Genomic DNA, 19,997 nt, shown 5'->3' with positions numbered 1-19,997 from the left:
GACATGGCTGCAGTGTCAACAATACTACAGCGAGAATAAAAGTTATGCTTTCTTTCTTTGCGTGAACATTTGGGCGGCTTTATGCAAATCTTCCCACATAGTGAGGTAGGTATGTGGGGGCGTGTTCGAACGAGCCGTTTTAGGTAGGTGTGGCTAACTCTTAACTTTTATAAAGAATATCTCTTTGGATTTGAGACTTTAGTCTTTGCAACTTTACAGATCTTCTTTATGCACCAAGAGCTTGTAACACTCTAAAGAGAAAGGAAAAAATGAAATCGCATCATATGACCCCTTTAATAAAGTGTGTTTCCAATCCACTGTGTAAGATACACACATTAAATAAAATTCATTCATGTTTAGAATGACCTGAGGTGTGAGTTAATTTTTTTTGTTTATTTGTTCTTATTTTTAGGTTTTTATTCGTTTCTTGTTTGTTTTTGTTTATTTGTGGATGTGGATCATGTTCACTGTGTAAGATGCATGTAAGAAATAAAAATCATACTGGTTTGGAACAACATGAGGTTGAGTAAGTGATGACAAAACTGTTTCTTTGAGACGGGGAAGTTAAACTCCTACTGCATTTCTGAACTCTATTTGCTAAATTTTCCGTAAACATTCAGAAACCTTGTGATACCACTGTTTAAAATAAATACTGTAATAACGGCAGTGTTTTGTGGCTTGAGTACGACAATTCTAACATGGCCTTGGGATACAAGTTACACGACACCAGTATTTTCAATATAGTGTCATGTCCACTCTTGTGTCTCCGATCTGCTGTTCTTTCCAGTGCCAGATCACTTTACCACAGTTTTTTTTTTTTTTCAAATTGGTTGTTGGATCCTCAGTGGGCCGATTAAGCGAGGGCAGTCTCATTTTCAGCCTCTCATTAACCAGCAAGAACAATTCTGCCTCTGTCTCTGTTGCTTTCACAGAGAGCCTCATTCAAGCTTCCTGAACTTTCTAAAACGGCACTCTGTAATCTGTCTTTATGATAAACGCCTTCAAATACGATAACTTCTTTCACTCTGGAAACCTCTCTGCCTGATTTTTCTGTCCTCATTGTAAATCATCTAATTGAAATTGTTTGCACAAGTTTGTCAGGAGATTCTATTGACAGAGGTCGAGGGAATTGTGGGGGTGGGTCTAGTTTGAAGGCTTTGCCGGCTCTCATTGGTTCTGAAGTTACAGGGGGCGCGGCTTACAGTTTCAGAGCCCCCAAGAAGCAGTGAGTGTGACACTTTCCTCAAGCAACATTATCAGAAATATGCATTAGATAATAGTGAGTTGTTTAAAAGGACAAGGGAGAGAGATTGAGCTGAGATCGCAACCTTAACTGGATTCTGTTTGCCTTCCCTATAGAACCTGGACCACAAGACACACTTTTGCACTTTGCTGCAAAGCGCGGGCTACGTAAGGTAGCACTGTTTCTCCTCCAGCAACCTGGAGGAAGAGAGGCCCTCCGACTTCCCAACAAACAGGGTCGTACGCCGGCCAGGGTCGCCCAGAAGAAAGGCCATACGCAGCTCCAGAAACTGCTGACGGAGTAAGTGTGCAAGAAAATTATATCCATAACCAGTATTTTTGGCTAGTTTTTAAGTAACCTTCTGGTCTCCAAGGCCTCCCATTGTCGAAGACAATTTATGAAGGCTCCCCAAAATCTTTCTGATACTTCTGCTATAATGACAAAGAGGATTATTTTGAGAGTTTTTAGTTACAGAAACAGAGTGGCAATATATGTTAAAATACATAATTATAAAAATTTAAAAATTCAGTTTCATAATCCCAATAACTGAATGTTCTTCATGGTTTACCTTTTTTATTACTGGTGAATTACTTCTAGTTTGTAATTACATGGGTTTAATTTAACATATATACAGCATATATAATATTTATTATTATTGTAACACCTTAAATGAGTCCTGAGAATTGCCTGAGAAATAAAATTATGTAATGATGTTTAGATTATTTTTGCCTTGTTCTGTTGTAAAACTAATACAAACATGCATTTGAGACAAATTCATACAGCCATTGTTGATTGACATTATTGTCCCCCTTGATCTATGAAACCTGACCAGATTAATGCCAAGAATAGGCTGTTATAAGCCACAGACTTTATCAAACAGAACGGACGTTGTGACCTTTGAAATGCCTTAAACAAATACAGCTTTATCAAATTAGTTGCTCTCAAACATAAAAAGTTAAGTCGCACTCGTAAAGGTAAAGTTTTTACTTTTCCAATGTCCTAAACACCCCCGGGGTCAGCCAAACAGATCTGTTGAGGCAATGTTTGTATTGGGTTTGTTTAGATTCTCAAAAAGAGCAATGTTAGACTGAGTCAGATTTATAATATTAAAGCAATGACTTTTATCATGTGAATGAGGCGAGATTTAGTGTTGTGTTCTGAAGAAAGTGTTAGTGTTGTGTTCTGAAGAAAGGAGGATGTTGAAATGTGGGGGAGACAAGAGCAAAGCACAAGGACAGGCCATGTGGCTCTGAGCTCTTTGTAAACAGTTAAAGCCACATAAGCTTTTTAAAGCAAGCCTTTGCATTTCAAACCAGCAAGATCCTGTCTACAGATTTACTCAGTAAAGTGGCATTACCTGTACGTGTGTAACAGAAACGTTTACCTTTATCAGTTTCCTCCAGCCAGTGCTCTTCACAGTCTATGGCTGGCAAACCTATGTTTCCCTACTTGACTATTCTAAAACAGGGTACCAAGGCAGTCTGTGTACTCCTCAGGGTTGAAAACTAAACAGGTCTCCCCTTTAAAGCTCTGCTCATATATTTATGATATATGAGTGGGAGAATTTGGAGAGCTATGCTCGATTTGATCCCATTTTTTTTCTGTTCATAGTTAATCAGATGTATACCCATGACCTCATGTCTATTAAATTAGATTTGAATCCAAGCCTATACATATGACAGTTAGGCTAAATAATTGTATTAATACTAGAGAGATGCAACACTCTAGGACCCATTTCCTGTTAGCTGTGTCACCCAGACTGATGTCTACCGGGTCACTGGCTGCCCAACTTTGGTTAAGCCAGTGAAATGTGATCACAGACAGAAGGATAGAAGAGAGACCAGAGCTAGCATGTGATCTGTGCTCTCTGGATTCAAGGGTCTGTTATAGAAGGCCGTTAAGTGCTTTGGTTTAGTGCCTCATTTAAAGCAAGTGTACTGAACCACAGCACACACTTAGATGTTGCCTCAAATCTTTCCATCAAAGCTCATGGTATTTCGTTGGTGGTTTCTCTAAGATATTTTGATGTACTTTCTATGAAATCATTCAAATACAGTATATCATATCTTATAATATTCATTGTGATCTGTTATAATACATTATATTACTTGCCTATTTATGATTTCACCTTTAGTATAATGCATAACATAAAACATGATCAACACTCAATTTTGTGTTATCAAATAAAAGTTGGTATTATGTATTAAAGCTCAGGTTTCAATTATATATATGAGTTTGAATATATCTAAATATTATTTTATAATGTTACCACTTTATGTCATTATGTTGTATTTATAGATTAATCGGTTCAGTTAGTGATAGAAGACAAACAGCAGTTATACAGGACAAATTGTTCAGCTCTCCAGTCCTTAAGAGTTCAGCCTTTCATCACATCTGTCATTTGGCTAATGCTCAGGCTGCTTAAAATATTCCTCTCAAGTCTGCAAGACCTTAAGAGCTTCTCCTTTTCACTTTGCACTCTTTAGTTTCCTATAAATGATGTCACAGTGTTGCTATGGATACCATTTTGGACCTTAGATACACAGCAGGTGAAAATAGTTCCTGTTGTTACCCATGTGTCAGGGCTCTGGGGACAATCTGAGCCACTTACAAACACAAAAAGACAAACAGTTGCACATTTTCTCTTTCGAAAGCTTGTAGCTTTTTGGGTCTGATGAAGATGATTCCGCCTTAGTAATTTGCTATTACTACGATACATAATGTTCAGTCGTGCGTCCACCTTAAATCTATTATTCACATTTATTTGTTTGACATGTTGACACTGGCACCAGGAACTTCAATTTCACCTTTAATGTAATCACGCTTTTTTTCTCTCCCTACACAAGAAAAAAGCAGAACAGGTTTTTACACTAGTGAGAGTGAGTTTTTCATATCTTTGTCTAAAGCAGCAATGAAATTCTTGTTGTCCGAGCTCATTGTGGCATTGTGCCGGATTCAAACCTGTTTCAAGTTTAACTACGATGTTTAAACAAGTAATTTTTCACACTTAAGTCGACATTCTGTGTTCTCCACAGTAACCACAATCAGTATTGTGCATTACTTCACATCCTCTGTAGGTGTGCTGGGTGTGGCCTTGCTGATTCAGTGCCTTGAGATTGGGTGTTCTCAAAGTTTGCTATGTTTGTGTTGGGCAGGGTTGACAATCTGCCTGAGTTGGAGACGAAAACATCCAAGTGGCATTACCCAGAAGGCAGAGTTCTGCGACACCACCCCAAGCTAAACACTTACACCCTGACGCTAGAGGATGTGCCAGGGAGTCCCCCACCTAGCCTTCAGTGTGATGTGGAGGAGCTCCAACTCCTCATTCAGTCACATCAGAAGGTGAGTCAGTGATTTTGAAGTCCTCTATGGCAGTAGGTGGGTCCTATTTTCTTGCTCTGCCACTTTAAGATCACAGTGATATTTCAAGCTGGGTACAATCAGCAGGGATGTTTGCTTTTGTGGTAGAACACTGCAGGAGGTAGCTATTTGTGACTAAAGGAAGTGACTAAATGCAGATCACAAACTAGACTGTCTCTTTCTATCTCTGTGCACGCACTCTTGCTCTGTTTTTCTGGTTGAATGTTTAATGTCAGTTTTAATGAGGGCAGTATAAGGCGTGCTGCTTTATTTAATAGCTGTTTTTGAACTTTGTTTATTCAGGAAGATCCTCCACCACAGCATAAGCCAGCACTGCTGATTCTTAACCAAAACTCCAGTGATAGAACAGAACCTGCTGACTGCGTACCAGCCAATTCACTGGAGCCTGAGCATCAGGAACCCAACTCTGAACAAGAAGAAACCTGCGAATCGAACAGCTCTGCCGTTGAGGATGGACTGTGTATTCGTCAAAATGGCACAGGAAATCATGTCCAATCACAGGACAGGGAGGTGGAGCTTGACCCGCCAGCTGTAGGGGATACTGGGAAGGCGTCAGATAAGGCTGACTGTTCGCAGCACCGGGTAGAAGGCGATTCTGTGACATTCAGTGCCCCTTCCTGTGGAAACCAGCGGGAGGAAGCTGATATAGAACTCTGCGTAATCAGTGCCAAACAGGGGGCTGCTTCACAGCCTGATAAAGGGAACCAAGAAGAGCAGGAGGCTTGGCAGAGGAGTTTACAGACTGAAAAAGACAATAACGCTCAATCTGGCAACCTTGAGTCCCAAGACATGGGCCACGCACAATCTCAGGGTCTCCTCCCCACGGAAACTAGTCAGCCTTCACAAAGAGAGGAGGAGAGCGAGGGGAGTGCTGATCTTAGTTGGCGAGGGGACTTACCAGAGGAAAGGGAAGGGGAGACGAGTAGCAGCCAGGAAATAGGCTTAAACTCTAAAGCACTTTCTTCCCATTATCCAGAGGAAAACGATCAGCACGACGAAAAGTTTGAGCCCAAGCTGCCTACGGAATGCTCGGTGGGAACAGACAAAGCTAAACTGACTTTAATTCAGGTAAATATTGAGGTTACGTCGTCCGTACGAAACGATGAAACTGTTATTTCTGATGGTGTTGACAAGCCGCATGGTAGCTTAGAGACAGAGACAGGAAATCTTAGCGAACACACCAAAGGCAACACTGAGTCAGTTTCTGGTTTGGTTACGGATGACGTTAGCATAAAGCAGAACTCTGGATTTAGCATTTCAGGAGGTGATCCTTTGGAATCGTTAAGTCTCCAGCCAAACATGGCACCAGGACCGGTGCATAAGGTTAGACGAGGGCTCTCACCCGTTCCTGAGACTTCTCCTCATGAAGGTCCAGCTGTGGAGCCCTTGTCTGAGACTACAGAAGGTTTTCAACAGCCACACCAAGTCACACAATCTTCAGAAACTGCATTAGAATGTCAGGAGATTTTGAATGACTCAGACTGTGACATCAGTGCAATAGCAGGTGTTTCTGTTGGCATCACTGCAGAGGTTTCATCTCGCCAGATTGCCGGGTCTCTACCTGATGGAAGCAAGGAGGAGGTAGCCTCTAATGAGAGGATAAACCACCCTAAGGAGATCTTTGAAGAGCAGGAATCAATTGATGACATTGTTGTCTCACAGTTGGATGACAAATCCAAATCTTCTGATGAATCTTCTCTGCCTGTTGACTCTGAAGCCTTTATCGTAAGTGATTTACAACAGGATGTGTCTACGATACTGTCTTCTGAACATTTTGGAGTTGATATAATCATAGGAACTCCTTTCGGAGGAGAAGAGGCATCTGAAACATTTGTTCAGCCAGACTCTACGTCCAAACTGGTTGAGCAGATTCCTGAGGAATATTCTGGAGATACCACAAATGAAAATCAAATTTGTGAGCCAGGGGAACCATCGGTTCTAGTGTCCACTTTGCAAGGTGAACCGGGATTTAAAGATGTTGCTCCAGATGACCCTCTACAGGAAAGGGAAATTGACTCCACTTCACAGGACACAATCAACAAGCTTCTTGATCTGCCGGAAATCACACACAATGATTGTCCTGAATCCAATGCACAGTTCCAGCTCCCAGAATCCTCCAAAGAGAGTGCAAACACACCATCAGAACCTACTGCAGAATGTGTGAATGACCTAGACCTATCTTGTGCCTCACCCCTAAGCCAAGGCAGCAGACCTTCTGAGACCCCCTTCACTGATGGAGTAAAGATCTCTGCTGTAATTCCTGGTGGGGTTGAATGTGTTGACATGGCTACCGATATGTGTGAGACGACTGTCTCGGGGGACAGCCCATGCTCTCCCATGGACACCAGCAGTGGTTCAGTTCTGGAGAGCTCCTCCATGCCTGACCCACTCAATGCCTCATCCTCAACAGCTGAGCTCACTTCCCCTTTGGATATTAATAGTGGATTGCACCAGGATTTGGAACAGACTTCCCCAGTGGATATAGACAATGGTACACCATCAGAACCTACTGTTGAATGTGTGAATGACCTTGACCTGTCTTGTGCCTCGCCTCTAACAGAAAGCCAAGGCAGCAGACCTTCTGAGACCCCCTTCACTGATGGAGTAAAGATCTCTGCTGTAATTCCTGGTGGGGATGAATGTGTTGACATGGCTACCGATATGTGCGAGATGACTGTCTCGGGGGACAGCCCATGCTCTCCCATGGACACCAGCAGTGGTTCAGCTCTGGAGAGCTCCTCCATGCCTGACCCACTCAATGCCTCATCCTCAACAGCTGAGCTCACTTCCCCTTTGGATATTAATAGTGGATTGCACCAGGGTTTGGAACACACTTCCCCAGTGGATATAGACAATGGTTTGTCTGAGGAACTGCAGCCTTCAGAAACACCTGAGAGCCTGAATGGATTACATCAAGATACTCCTGATTGTTTGATGGATCACAGTGAAACTCTTCAGCAGTGTGCAGAGGAACCACCTGTCGAACAAATGACAGGTAATGCCTTTTGATTTATCATTCTCTCAGTGCTGACTGTGTAAACAATTATTTTAGGGAATCTGATGCTATTTGATAATGCTACTTTTTACTGTCATCCTGTGTAACAGTTGTTTGAAAGTCTGAAACTTTGTGCTGCTTCAAAATGAAGTATGTTTGTCATGTCATTCTAATTAGATTGTTTACAGCTTAAGCTAATTTGTCATTGGCTTCATTGTATTCTGATTCATGCTTGTGTGTGTGCATGTGAATACAATGGTGTTTGCCTTACAAACTATTTTCTATGGACATAACATTGAGTTATTCTTATATAGGTCAATATTTATTCCCATTTTGTCTGTAATGTTATTTTTAGTAACAATTAGGCAAATTTCTGTCATTTGAAACAAAGCTCGATCAACGGTTTAGGTTTCCATCCGGAAGGGAAAAACCTTCCTTGTCATTCAGGTAGCAGTGTTAATAGGGAGTGTTTGCAAATGATAATGTGTATTTGCAGCACGTTGTATCATGGCAACCTGGTGATGTCAGCTCTGCCTCACCTCATTGAATGAAAACATTAGAAAGATTGTCTTTTGAACATATATATATATATATTTTTTTTTTAAACAAAGTAGACGCCCAGCTCTTTTCCACATGGGTGAGAATTCAGCATTGTTCTACTAATAGCTGCTTACTGTATGTGTTATTTATATCATATTCGTGGAGGTGCTGATCTCAGTTTGAAAGGAGGAATAAGTCACTTCCTTTTATCAAAACATGGGGTTAATAACATATCTAAATGGTCTTATTACGATTTGTTCATTTCTGAGTAAACAAATAAACCTGCGCCACAGAAATGTTTGCTCTTTGGACATGAATCAGCAGCTGAGTTAATGAATTACGTATTGATTTTTTGGAAGTTTCCATTAAAATTCACACATGAATTTCCTTGAAACTGTGGGTTTCACTTATTTACCTGAAGCGTTTTGTTGTTTGTACATGCACAAAAAACTAGCCTCTTCATCTACAGTAAGTTTGACAGAATGGCAAAGCAATTACTTTTAAAACTTAAAAGTGCTACAGCCTTTTATTAGTTTCAAATTATAAATGTCATCTTTCTTGATTCCACCTCACAGTTGATGGCGCTTTAGCAGAGGATGCGGTGGATGGACACCAAGACTCCTCAGCAGACATAGTGAATTCCCAAATGGTGAGTTATTCTTTGGCTATTTTCCTCAACCTGCCATCCACTAAATAAATCATTAACATTTAGACCTCTTGGTATGATTCACTCAGAGTTTGCGTCCAGCCACCCTGAATTCTCACTCAGTAGCTAGGACGGTGGTAGTTTCCTGAAAGGCTCCACTGAGCAGAAATTCAGGGATGTTTTGGACCTGACCTTCTGTCGTAAATCTGATTTCTCCGCCTGGTTGCTGAAAGTGCCTCAGCATTCTGACGCAGGTCTGAGTTGGAACTGCTGAACTGTGTCTCGTAAGGTCAAACTGGTAGATATGGGAACACTGCCACCCTACAGCTCACACTGTGGTTGTGTGTGTGTGCTGTCCTTTTCTCAAGGAGGAAAGATGACTTCACCCTTTTTTTTCCAGTTGTGTGTCAGAGGGATGATATCAGTGGCGAGAAAACAGAGGGAGGAAGGGAAGATGTGATAGCTTGGGTGTTTATTCGGGCCAGCAAGAGTGATGAAGTAAGATGACTATCTTCAGTCTTTAGGAGTTTCTGATTAGAAGGAACTTCAGATGTTTATTTTGTCATCTTCCTGTGGGAATCCATATTGTTTTGACTGCTTCCTGTGCCTCATATTTTGGTTTTGGAGTACCTGATATGATCTAAAATTATTGTTGAGGAGGTGAAAGATAAAGTTAAACCTCTTGATACAGTATATAAAGGCCCATTCACACCAACAATTATGTACTGTAATGATAACTGCAGGTATAAAGTTATAATAATCATTCTAATTCTTGAGAACGTGAAATAAGAATAGGGAAGTCCGCACCACAGCTATAACAATATCATTGGAATCACTTTCAGATCTTTTTTTTTTTATCTACTGAACGATAAAAACATTGACAACAGGTCAGAATTCTCCCGACTTTAAAGAGCTCAGCATACAAGAAAACTGCAGTGCATACTTATAATAAACAGAATGCTATCATCCGATGGTGTGGACGCTATCGTTACAGTTATCGTTTTTTGGTGTGAACGGGCCTTAAAGCAATGGAAACTGACACGTGTTTGCTAGTAGGTTGCAACTAGCATCTTTGTTTTGATTGTAGTGCACTCAAGCATGAGTGCTGAAATTATCTTTTTCTTGTAAGTGATTGACTGAGTGACATAATGGGGTTTCATTCATTCTGAGGAGACACTTGTGGAGACACCTTTTGTCTTCAAACAAATTAGCAGAGAATGCTAATTTGCAGAGAATTTAAACCATTAGCTTGCTTAAGCTGCATTCTTCCAGTTTTATTTGAATCTAGGCCCTATTTGGGGTAAAAAGAATTAACCCATTATTGACTGTCTGATCTTTTGTACCCCCTTCTGACCTCTCTCGTCAAGGTACTGTAGCTTCTAGGTTGCCTCTGAAATCAAGCTACATTTACACTTATCTGCAGTCTGGCATGCAGACTTGGAACGCATCATGAGGTTGTATAGCTACATTGTCAGCATTTGAAAGAAATTACACTCTGGAACATTCTATCTTAAGAGACTCTTAAGATAAGAGCAGAGGCCACATTTAAAGAGCATCCCAACTTTGACTAGCATGCTAACTTTATCCTTGCTTGTCCAATACAAAGCACAAGAAAGCCGGAGTTCTTAATAGCGGTGCTTGCTAAAGCAGTATTATAATTTTCATGTTTTTAAAATGAATGTATAAAACAATTTTATAGTGATTTTTCTTACATTTTCACTTTTGTTGTCATTCTGTCATTTAATTTATGAAGGTGGATTGGAAATCGGATCTGAGGTCGCTTCATTCAGTCTGATTTGTCATGCTAGCATGTACCTTGACTGATTTGTATCTTTCCACACCAGAAAAGCTCAGTCTTCAAATATTTCTCACCTTTGGAGGTAGTTGATGAATGAATTCCTCATTGCAGTTGCTTCCAACAGAGGGCAGGGTGAAATCCAAGTTATTTTTGTAGAGGCTGAGGAGAGAAGATTGTAAGAATTAGCATGATTGTATTATTATGCACTGTTTTTTTTTTTTTAAAACATGGGCGAATGAATCATTCACATAAGACCAGAAACATGCTTTATGAACATAAATGCAGTAATTTTTGATTTCATACTGATTTTGAATGTTTTTCATCCTGCACGTGTGATGGGTAATGGGTAGTTTGGCTGTTTTTAGCTTATTATCCTGTGACGTCTAGAGCGCTGTGGCTCCCTCTTGTGTTAGGATGCAATATAACTCCTTCCAGATGTGCACTGAGCTGTCTAGTAGTCTACATATATGTTAGAGAGAGGGACAAGGGCAAAAAAAGCACAGACTGTGGTCTCAATATGCCACCATCTCTTTTCATCTGTCCTCGTGCAGCAGGCAAGATGCACTGTGGGAACCCCTTTAAAGGAGTTCCTTTTTTACTAAACATCCAAACTAATAAACCACACAAGCCACCCCTGGGAAACAGAGCCTTAGCGTGCACTCACAAACACGTACGCAAACACAAATCCGGCGTCTAGTGTGTTGGAAAAAGGAACAAGGCTGCCTCTCAAGCGCTGGAATGTGAAGTGTAAGAATGGCGTGATGTTGAAGAAAAGCAAAGGGCTGCTGTTGGTGGAGTGGGAGGGTTGAAGACACCGCTGAGGTTGGTCTAGATCCACACACACTCCTTCCATTCATGCATCTGTTTGTTGGCTCCGCCAATGATGGAAATATCCTTTGTTTTGTTCTCACTCAACTTCTGTGCTTCTGCTCGCCCCTTTCAAGTCATCCTCTTTTTTCCCTCAGTCCATTATCCTTTGTTGTTCTCTCATTTCCAGCATTAGTTCTTCCAAAAAGTCATTTACTCACCCTCATGTTGATTCAAACCCATATGGCTTTCTTCTGTGGAACGCAAAAGCAGAAGTTTGTATTTTAGTATTTGACACTCTTTTCAATGCATTTAAAAGTTACACAAGCACCTACACTATAATAGTGGGCCTTATAACTATATTTGAACTATATTTACGTCTCCTGAAATCATAAGATACCTTATTATGGCTGACTGATTTAAAAGGTCAAACAAACCTCAGAAGCATTTGCATGGATGAATCATTTACAAAAACATCAATAACATACATTTTGAAAACAGATGAACAGATGAATTTCCCTTTAATGCCAACTTGTTATTCACTGCTAATCTTTTTCTTCATTGAGCTGTTAATGATTATGCCCGGACCCCTGAGTTAGCGAGTTCGAGAATTCAAAAACCGGATCAGTCAGATGTGTGAATGAATCGTTCCGACTAGTTTCGTGAATTGGATCAACTGATTCATTTAGAGACCTGACTCAAAGGAATGATTCATTCATGATTCGGATATCACTGCTTCTCTCTTGAACGTCAGTATTTCTAGTGACTAATGCCAAATTGCAGTCTATTATTCACATAAAGGTTATCATATAATTTCAAAAAAACTCTCAATATTGCACTCAATTCATATGGACCACTTTTAGGATGCTTTTATGGCGTGTTTTTGTCATTTGTTGTGTGTGAAAAGAGCATCCAGGATATTCTTGAATTTCACAGGACAGACATGAGGAGAGTAAAAAAAAAAAAAAGACAATTTAATTAGTTTTTCGTCAGATTGTTCCTAAATCATAGATTGTGTTCATAGATTTAAATCATTTAAATCATAGATGAGTGGTCTTGAGTGAAACATCGGGATAACATGCGCCGGGATCCCCACAAAGAGCCCTTGTTTCTCCTATCCCCTCCTCCACTGGATAATCACACGCATGCATGCAAACACACAGTAAAGAGCAAATTGACTGCGTCAGGACAACCTACACAGTTATCTGAATATCTGTTACTCCTAAGTACAAGTAAGGATCTTCATGCTAAACGTGGAAAAGTGTATGAGACTTTAATTGAAGGTGTTTTTGTGCTCAAGGTGTGTCTGTGTGACTGTTTTGTGTTTTTGTATAAAATTATATATTCCCACACCGTGACACCCTCATTATATACTGTATGTTGGATGGAAACTCCCAAGCACATGTGGACAAACAGTGCAGTTCGGCATGCATGCATTGGGTCAACAACAGGCTTGTCATAATGCTACCACCCTTGCTTTAATCCACAGTTTCAAGTAATTCAATATTTAAATTTCTCGTTGTTTCCCAATTAATTATATATTGTGCAGTAGTTTAGTAGCAGCCATGGCAGTGTTATAAGTATTATAGTACTTATTAATATTTTGAATTAGCTTTTAGTTTCCATTTTTATTTTAGTCTTAGTAATTTTGTGCTTTTTTCATTTTTATTAGTTTTTGCTTTTTAAAAAAAATTCTATTTAGCTTTCAATTTGAGTAATTTAGTACTTTAAAACTTATTTGTGTTTGTTTTTTCATCTAATATTGAGATTTATATTTTTATTTCAGCTTTATTTCATTTAACATCTATTTTAGTAGTTTTAGTTAACAACAACACTGAACCAGTATTTTCACATGAACCCTCGAGTTTTTGTGTAAAATGAACTCAAGATAATTGACTTCTGATTCTTTTCCAAAAGTTCAATTTGAGTTCCTCGCACTGCCTCAATTGCATTGAATCCCATCAGCCCGTGCTCTGGCCTTTTATCATTCTGGCCATTTGAAACGGTTGCCATGGCTCCAGCTGTTAGTCGGTTGATGGTTCTATACAGATGCAAGTTTTGAAGGTCCCTTGCGTCCAATGCTAAGCTAAATCCGATTTATTGCGCCTTATACTTCTTGTTTGAATTGTGAACAGCATAGATCAACAGTGTATCATGTTCTATCATGACAAAATCTTTCTGATAGAATGCTTACTTGGATGAAAAGGCTTATCTTGCACTTCACAGAACACACACAAAGCTATAGGTGGAGTCTGGGAATCTTGCCCCACAGTTTAAAGGATGAAAACCCTCTGAAAACGTTTCTCTTATCAGAGAATGAATGTGACGACCTTGTCCTCTTTGGTCGCAGTTAACCGATCATAGTTCAACCACACAGTGATGCACATTGGGAACGACGTGAAGCTTTCTATGTGAAAATAGAGAAGGATGGAAACGGTGGGATGAGAGGGATTGAGAAAGAGCAAAGAGGGAAAAGAAATGATCAGCTGCGATACGGTGAGTCTGTTAAAAAAACTAACAAACAGTGAAAGCAGAAAGAAAGCCAGCGATAGAAAAAGAGAGGGAGTGTGCTGAAGGAAAAAGGAGAGAGGGAGGGAGGGAGGTAGGGGAGAAAGAAGTGTGTGAAGAAGAGAGGGAGGGAGAGTGAGAATGGGGCTGGTTCATGGTGCAGATGTGCAGAGAGTTGCTCATTTTTCCCAAAGCTTGACTGGAAACTCCACAAGTCTCGGGCTTCATGTTGGACTATAACAGCACTTTCTTCTTCTCCTTGACATTTCACTCCTGGAAAAGATGTACGAGCGACACCGGCGAAAGTACAGCCTGTGCGCAAAGGACAAGAGATCAGTGGACGTGGTTTTGATAAAGGTACAAAACTAAAAACCAGCAGTAGTTGTGTTCTTTGTTGAGTTCGTTTCAAAAGTCTGTTAAAAATCAATGTTTGCGGGACTTGTCCATAAATTTTGCAGATTGTCTTGTTGACAGTTGCGTGTGCCATCACATTGCATTGATTAGTGTTGGCCGGGAGCGTTGTTGAGATGCCAGAGATCTCGCTCGCGTTGAATCGAAGGGGGGTGTGTGTGTGTGTGTGTGTGTGTGTGTGAGAGAGCTGTGGAGCTTTGCTGCTTGGCTTGGGTGGAGTTCAATTTTGGATTTGGAACGATGAGGCCTGCTTTTCAATTTTTGGCCACCGTTGTCGGCTGACTCTTGGGTTTGACATTTTGTTCTAGACATGCTGGAGTTTGAAGATGGAGTAATTTAAAACGGTAACCGTTTTTTTCCTCCTCTAGTGTTTGTTGTCAAACAAATGTTGAAACCTGAGACTTCTCAGTCCTCAGACTTTTCATTTTCACAAAGATTTAGATTTGTTCTTTAGTTTCAAAGCAATGTGGATGTTTCATAGCAACACTTTAGGGACAAAAGTGTCCCAAGAAGTTAACAAAATTTGAGACTACGTCGTTTTCGAGGACATTAAATAATGTATAAGGAAAATATAAAAGTAATTGTCAAACATACGTTGAAACCTGAGAATTCTCTGTCCATATTTTCTTCTAAAGCTTTAAAGCAATGTTTATATTTCATATCGACACTTTAGGGACAAAAGTGCACCTTAAAGTTTTTTTTCCTTTTGGGAACTAAAAGGATCTATAAATAGGGTAATTTTCATTCTAAAAATACAGAAGCTTTATATAAAGCTTAGTCTAAAAATGCAAAAGCTTTGTAAAAACAATAGTAGTGTACTGTGTCCTAGTTTAGATATTATGTGTGTGGGAACAGTAGGGACGCTGGCTGGAATGCTGTCAGTGTGTTGGAGGTTGTATATTTAGTGACTGGTCTGGTACTGTATCAGTGAAGGTCACAGCCAGACATGTAAAGGGCCTTTCCACAGTCTGACCCCTCGATTATAGGCTCTTGATAAGTGCATTGGTGCAGGCTTGCTTCACTGCCTGTTTATCTCCATTCACTTCTCCTGCTTCCTTCTGCTCTCCGTCTTCTGACGTGAGCTGGCAGCAGGTCTGAGAATCATTTTGTGGGAAGGCGAGTTAATTTAAAAAAAATCGAATTGTAGTAGGTATAAAATATTTTAATAGTTTCGCTTTCACAACGAAAAACACGGCGGCCTAGCGTGAGCTGCGGCCGGGCTAGAGTGAGCAGAGGCGGTGGGGTTGAGAACGGCACGGCCGGCGGATCCGACGAAGGAGCGGCAACCACACGTGAGGACCCCGGGGGTTGGAGTGAGCATTTGCAACTTTACAGATCTTCTTTATGCACCAAGAGCTTGTAACACTCCAAAGAGAAAGGAAAAATTGAAATCGTATCATATGACCCCTTTTAAGTTATAAATGGAGAAATGCCATGCATAATTATTCCTTCATATAAGTTGCTTAAATTAAAGGATTTTTGTTATGGTATGGCATTTCTGTTTTTAAATTACATTTTATTTTATATTATTATTATTATTATTTACAGTTTATTCACATTCCTGATGCACACTTACCTGCTAGGCTTCTGTTATAGCTGTGTGATTCCTGTTCATTTTTACAGAATGAGGGACGAGACGTAATTTGATATAGGTTTCTCAGGGCTACATATGATAAATTATTCATTTAATGACAAGAATAGTTTAATTATAGAGAATTAGATTTTAATATACAGTCCACATTAACATCTGTGGTTGGAACTGAAAAGAGGCTGTTAAACTGTTTTTTTTAGTTAAGAAACTGGGCAGCAGGTGCCGGGTCAGTGCTAAGTGAGGTTTGAGAAAGACAGGTTGTCCACCGCTCGTCTGAAAGAGCACCCAAGGGAGCACTTTTCAATTGACGTAAACCTTTGTTGTAGCATATTCCTTTCAAGGACCTCCTTGATATTCATCGAGAAGCCAAATGGCTACTTAACACCTCGTTTAAGTCATTTCACAGGTGTTTTACCCGGAACCACCTGCCAGAAACAGGTAGGAGAACCATGCTAAATCAAAGTCGGTAGCTGTTAAGCGTTTTTGCAGTATGAAAATGGCATGTGATTGTTTTGAGACTGTATCTGTGAGACCGTTTTAACGTCCTCTGGTGCCCACTGCCATGACATAGGTTTTCCTGTCTCCACAGCTCGTCATATCTGTGGAATGTGTCCAGAATGACCAGCTCAGACCACAGTCTGTGGACAGTCTCACTCCACACTCAGTGGATTACAGCTCTGTTTCATAAGCCATTCGGAAGTTCTGTCATCTCTAAATATAGCCCATCTCAACAGTCTCCCTTTCCATGATTAGACCATGGATGTGTTTGGATTTCAGCTGCATCTATCAGAGCCAGAGCACTCAAAAGATACTTTGCCACAAATTTCATCTTTCTTTGCTTACATTACCATTCAAAATTAGGGGTTGGTACGATTTATGTTTTGAAAGAAGTCTGCATTTATTTAATCAAAAATACAGTAAAAACAGTAATATTGTGAAATGTTATTAAAATGTAAAATAACTGCTTTCTAATTTATTCTTGTGATGGAAAAGCTGAATTTTCAGCAGTCATTGTTTCAGTCTTCGGTGTCACTCTAATATGCTGCTTTGCTGATCAAGAAACATTTATTACTCTTTTTTTTTTAAGGATTCTTTGATGCATAGAACGTTCAAACAATGTTTATTGAAATAGTTGAATGATTAAAATTGTTATTTAAAATTGAAATCTTTTGTGACATTATAAATGCATTTACTGTCATTTTTGATTAATTTAATGCATCCCTTTAACCTACCATTTTCTAATTGTTTTAACTTAAGTATATTTGAATTTTTAGTTTTAAGATTGATTTGATGTTATTTAAAAACAGCAAATGACCTGTTAAAGTTTGGATAGCCTTATACTTTTTTAAAAAAATTTTTTATCCTTAACCTTAACCCTATATATTTACCTAACTGTAAAAAAAAATCTGTCCAAGAAAAGTCTAACAGACTAAAAACTCCCTTTGCAACCACCAACAACACTTTACCATTATGTCACTGAATTTTGTATAGGCTACGATCCTTCATAGTTTCTTACGAAAATGTAAAAAATCAAGTTTTAAAGTTCTTCTGGCCACCGCTGACCTGTTCTAGGTGTCTGTAATTCCCCATGGGAAGGAGATTGTTTGAAAAAGGCAATTCTATGGTAGTTTCCTGTTCTTGTGACATGGGTCCCCATAGGAAGACAATACCATCAGAAAGGGGTTGCGTGTCAGGAGAGGTCATATGGAGGGCATCAGGATCATGTTTTACTAAGTGCATCTTTCTGTTGTTCTCTTTTTCGGGATCTCACTCTTTTGAGGTGTTGGATTTGGCGTGAAATGTTATTAAAATTTAAAATAACTGCTTTCTAATTTATTCTTGTGATGGAAAAGCTGAATTTTCAGCAGTCATTGTTTCAGTCTTCAGTGTCACTCTAATATGCTGCTTTGCTGATCAAGAAACATTTATTACTCTTTTTTTAAGGATTCTTTGATGCATAGAACGTTCAAACAATGTTTATTGAAATAGTTGAATGATTAAAATTGTTATTTAAAATTGAAATCTTTTGTGACATTATAAATGCATTTACTGTCATTTTTGATTAATTTAATGCATCCCTTTAACCTACCATTTTCTAATTGTTTTAACTTAAGTATATTTGAATTTTTAGTTTTAAGATTGATTTGATGTTATTTAAAAACAGCAAATGACCTGTTAAAGTTTGGATAGCCTTATACTTTTTTAAAAAAATTTTTTATCCTTAACCTTAACCCTATATATTTACCTAACTGTAAAAAAAAATCTGTCCAAGAAAAGTCTAACAGACTAAAAACTCCCTTTGCAACCACCAACAACACTTTACCATTATGTCACTGAATTTTGTATAGGCTACGATCCTTCATAGTTTCTTACGAAAATGTAAAAAATAAAGTTTTAAAGTTCTTCTGGCCACTGCTGACCTGTTCTAGGTGTCTGTAATTCCCCATGGGAAGGAGATTGTTTGAAAAAGGCAATTCTATGGTAGTTTCCTGTTCTTGTGACATGGGTCCCCATAGGAAGACAATACCATCAGAAAGGGGTTGCGTGTCAGGAGAGGTCATATGGAGGATCATGTTTTACTAAGTGCATCTTTCTGTTGTTCTCTTTTTCGGGATCTCGCTCTTTTGAGGTGTTGGATTTGGCAGTCAATGGAGTGTTGTGTTGTTCTGTGTATAGAACCCCATTATGGCCCCATTTACTCGCCACCAGTGGCGTACAGACAATTAAGCTACACGCCTGGGGAAATGCATGGCAGCTTTTTACAGCCTGCATCATGAGCTCGCGCACAACACTCCTTTGTCATAATTCCTTTCCTTACCAAACACACGCATGGTTTCAAAGATTGTGTTTATTAATTCTGCATGTCTTCTTATTCTCATACTTAATTTCCAGTCGTGCATGTAGAAACCTGATGTCACATCTGCATTGTTGTGCCATAAATCATCCCCTGCAATAGGCTCTATGTCCCAGCGCCTGTTCAAATCCCCATTGTGTCCGGCTGCATCCCGTCATTTGACAGAAGCTTTTATCCAAAGCACACTTGTTACAGGCAGAATCCCAGTGGAGAGTCCTGGGCTGCCTTGAGTTGCAATAACACAAGAACGTCTATCTTTTTTCAGTAGGCCACACCAAACATAAATATGTGTGCTATAATAGTATGCTATGTGCTTTATTTTTGTGTGTGTTTTCACACACATGCCAGTCAAAAAAGAGCTGGGTCTCGTTTTCTGAATGTGGGTTGACAGTGAAGTTTCAGAATAACAAACTGCTGTTCAAAAAGTTGGGGTTGGTAAGATTTCATGAAGTCTTTTATGCTCACAAAAGCGGCATTAATTTGATTAAAAATAAAGTAAAACCAGTAATATTTCGTAATATTGTAATTGAAAACAACTGTTCTATTTTAATATATTATGAAATGTAATTTATGCTGATATGCTGATTTGGTGCTACAAAAGAAACAATTCTTATTCAGGATTCTTTAATGAATATAAATTCAAAATAACATTTATTTGAAATAGAAATATTTTGAACATAATTACTGACACTTTTGATCAATTTAACGCTGCTTTGCTGAATATAAATGTCTTTAAAAAAAAGAAATCTTTTGAATGATATGCATAAACCTACATAACTCAAATCTGCCTGTCAGCAATAGTTATAAAATAAAAAACATAATCTGATTTATAGACCAGACTGATTTTTGGCCAGCAGAATGTAAAACACAAACATATAGCACATATCATATTATTATTAATTAAGGCAAATATTTATATTTGGTGTGGCCTTCTAATGAGATTATCTGTATTGTATAGATCTGCCTTGTCAATGAATAATGCACACCTTTTCTACTTATTTATTACGTTTAAAGAAGTTTAAATTTAACATTGTATATTTTTTCTTATTAAAACTGAAAACATTAATAGTATTAATAGTGAAATTGTCACATGAGAAGATAAATCCAGTGATATTAGTAGCCTTATGGCAGCTGACATATTGACCACATGACCAGTCAACTACTAATCACTTTTTCTTTATAACCCCCATATTATTGGACACTTTTTCTTATGGAATAAATAA

The 19,997-nt window shown here is 39.0% G+C and overlaps 1 protein-coding gene across 1 annotated transcript in view; it reads left to right on the top strand.

Annotated features, from left to right (window-relative positions):
- Positions 1 to 19,997, top strand: part of LOC107720516 (A-kinase anchor protein 13-like) — a 97,467-nt gene that overhangs the window by 39,155 nt on the left and 38,315 nt on the right. Inside the window, exons 5-8 of the mRNA XM_016528244.1 lie at positions 1,360 to 1,543; positions 4,399 to 4,585; positions 4,907 to 7,619; positions 8,735 to 8,808. Coding sequence (XP_016383730.1) covers positions 1,360 to 1,543; positions 4,399 to 4,585; positions 4,907 to 7,619; positions 8,735 to 8,808 — 3,158 coding nt within the window. The remainder of the gene's footprint in view (positions 1 to 1,359; positions 1,544 to 4,398; positions 4,586 to 4,906; positions 7,620 to 8,734; positions 8,809 to 19,997) is intronic.

Source organism: Sinocyclocheilus rhinocerous, unplaced genomic scaffold, assembly GCF_001515625.1.
Source record: "Sinocyclocheilus rhinocerous isolate Xijiao unplaced genomic scaffold, SAMN03320098_v1.1 scaffold3040, whole genome shotgun sequence".
Classification (NCBI taxonomy): domain Eukaryota; kingdom Metazoa; phylum Chordata; class Actinopteri; order Cypriniformes; family Cyprinidae; genus Sinocyclocheilus; species Sinocyclocheilus rhinocerous.
The sequence above is the reverse complement of the archived record's forward strand: the minus strand, read 5'-3'. Positions and strand labels throughout refer to the sequence as shown.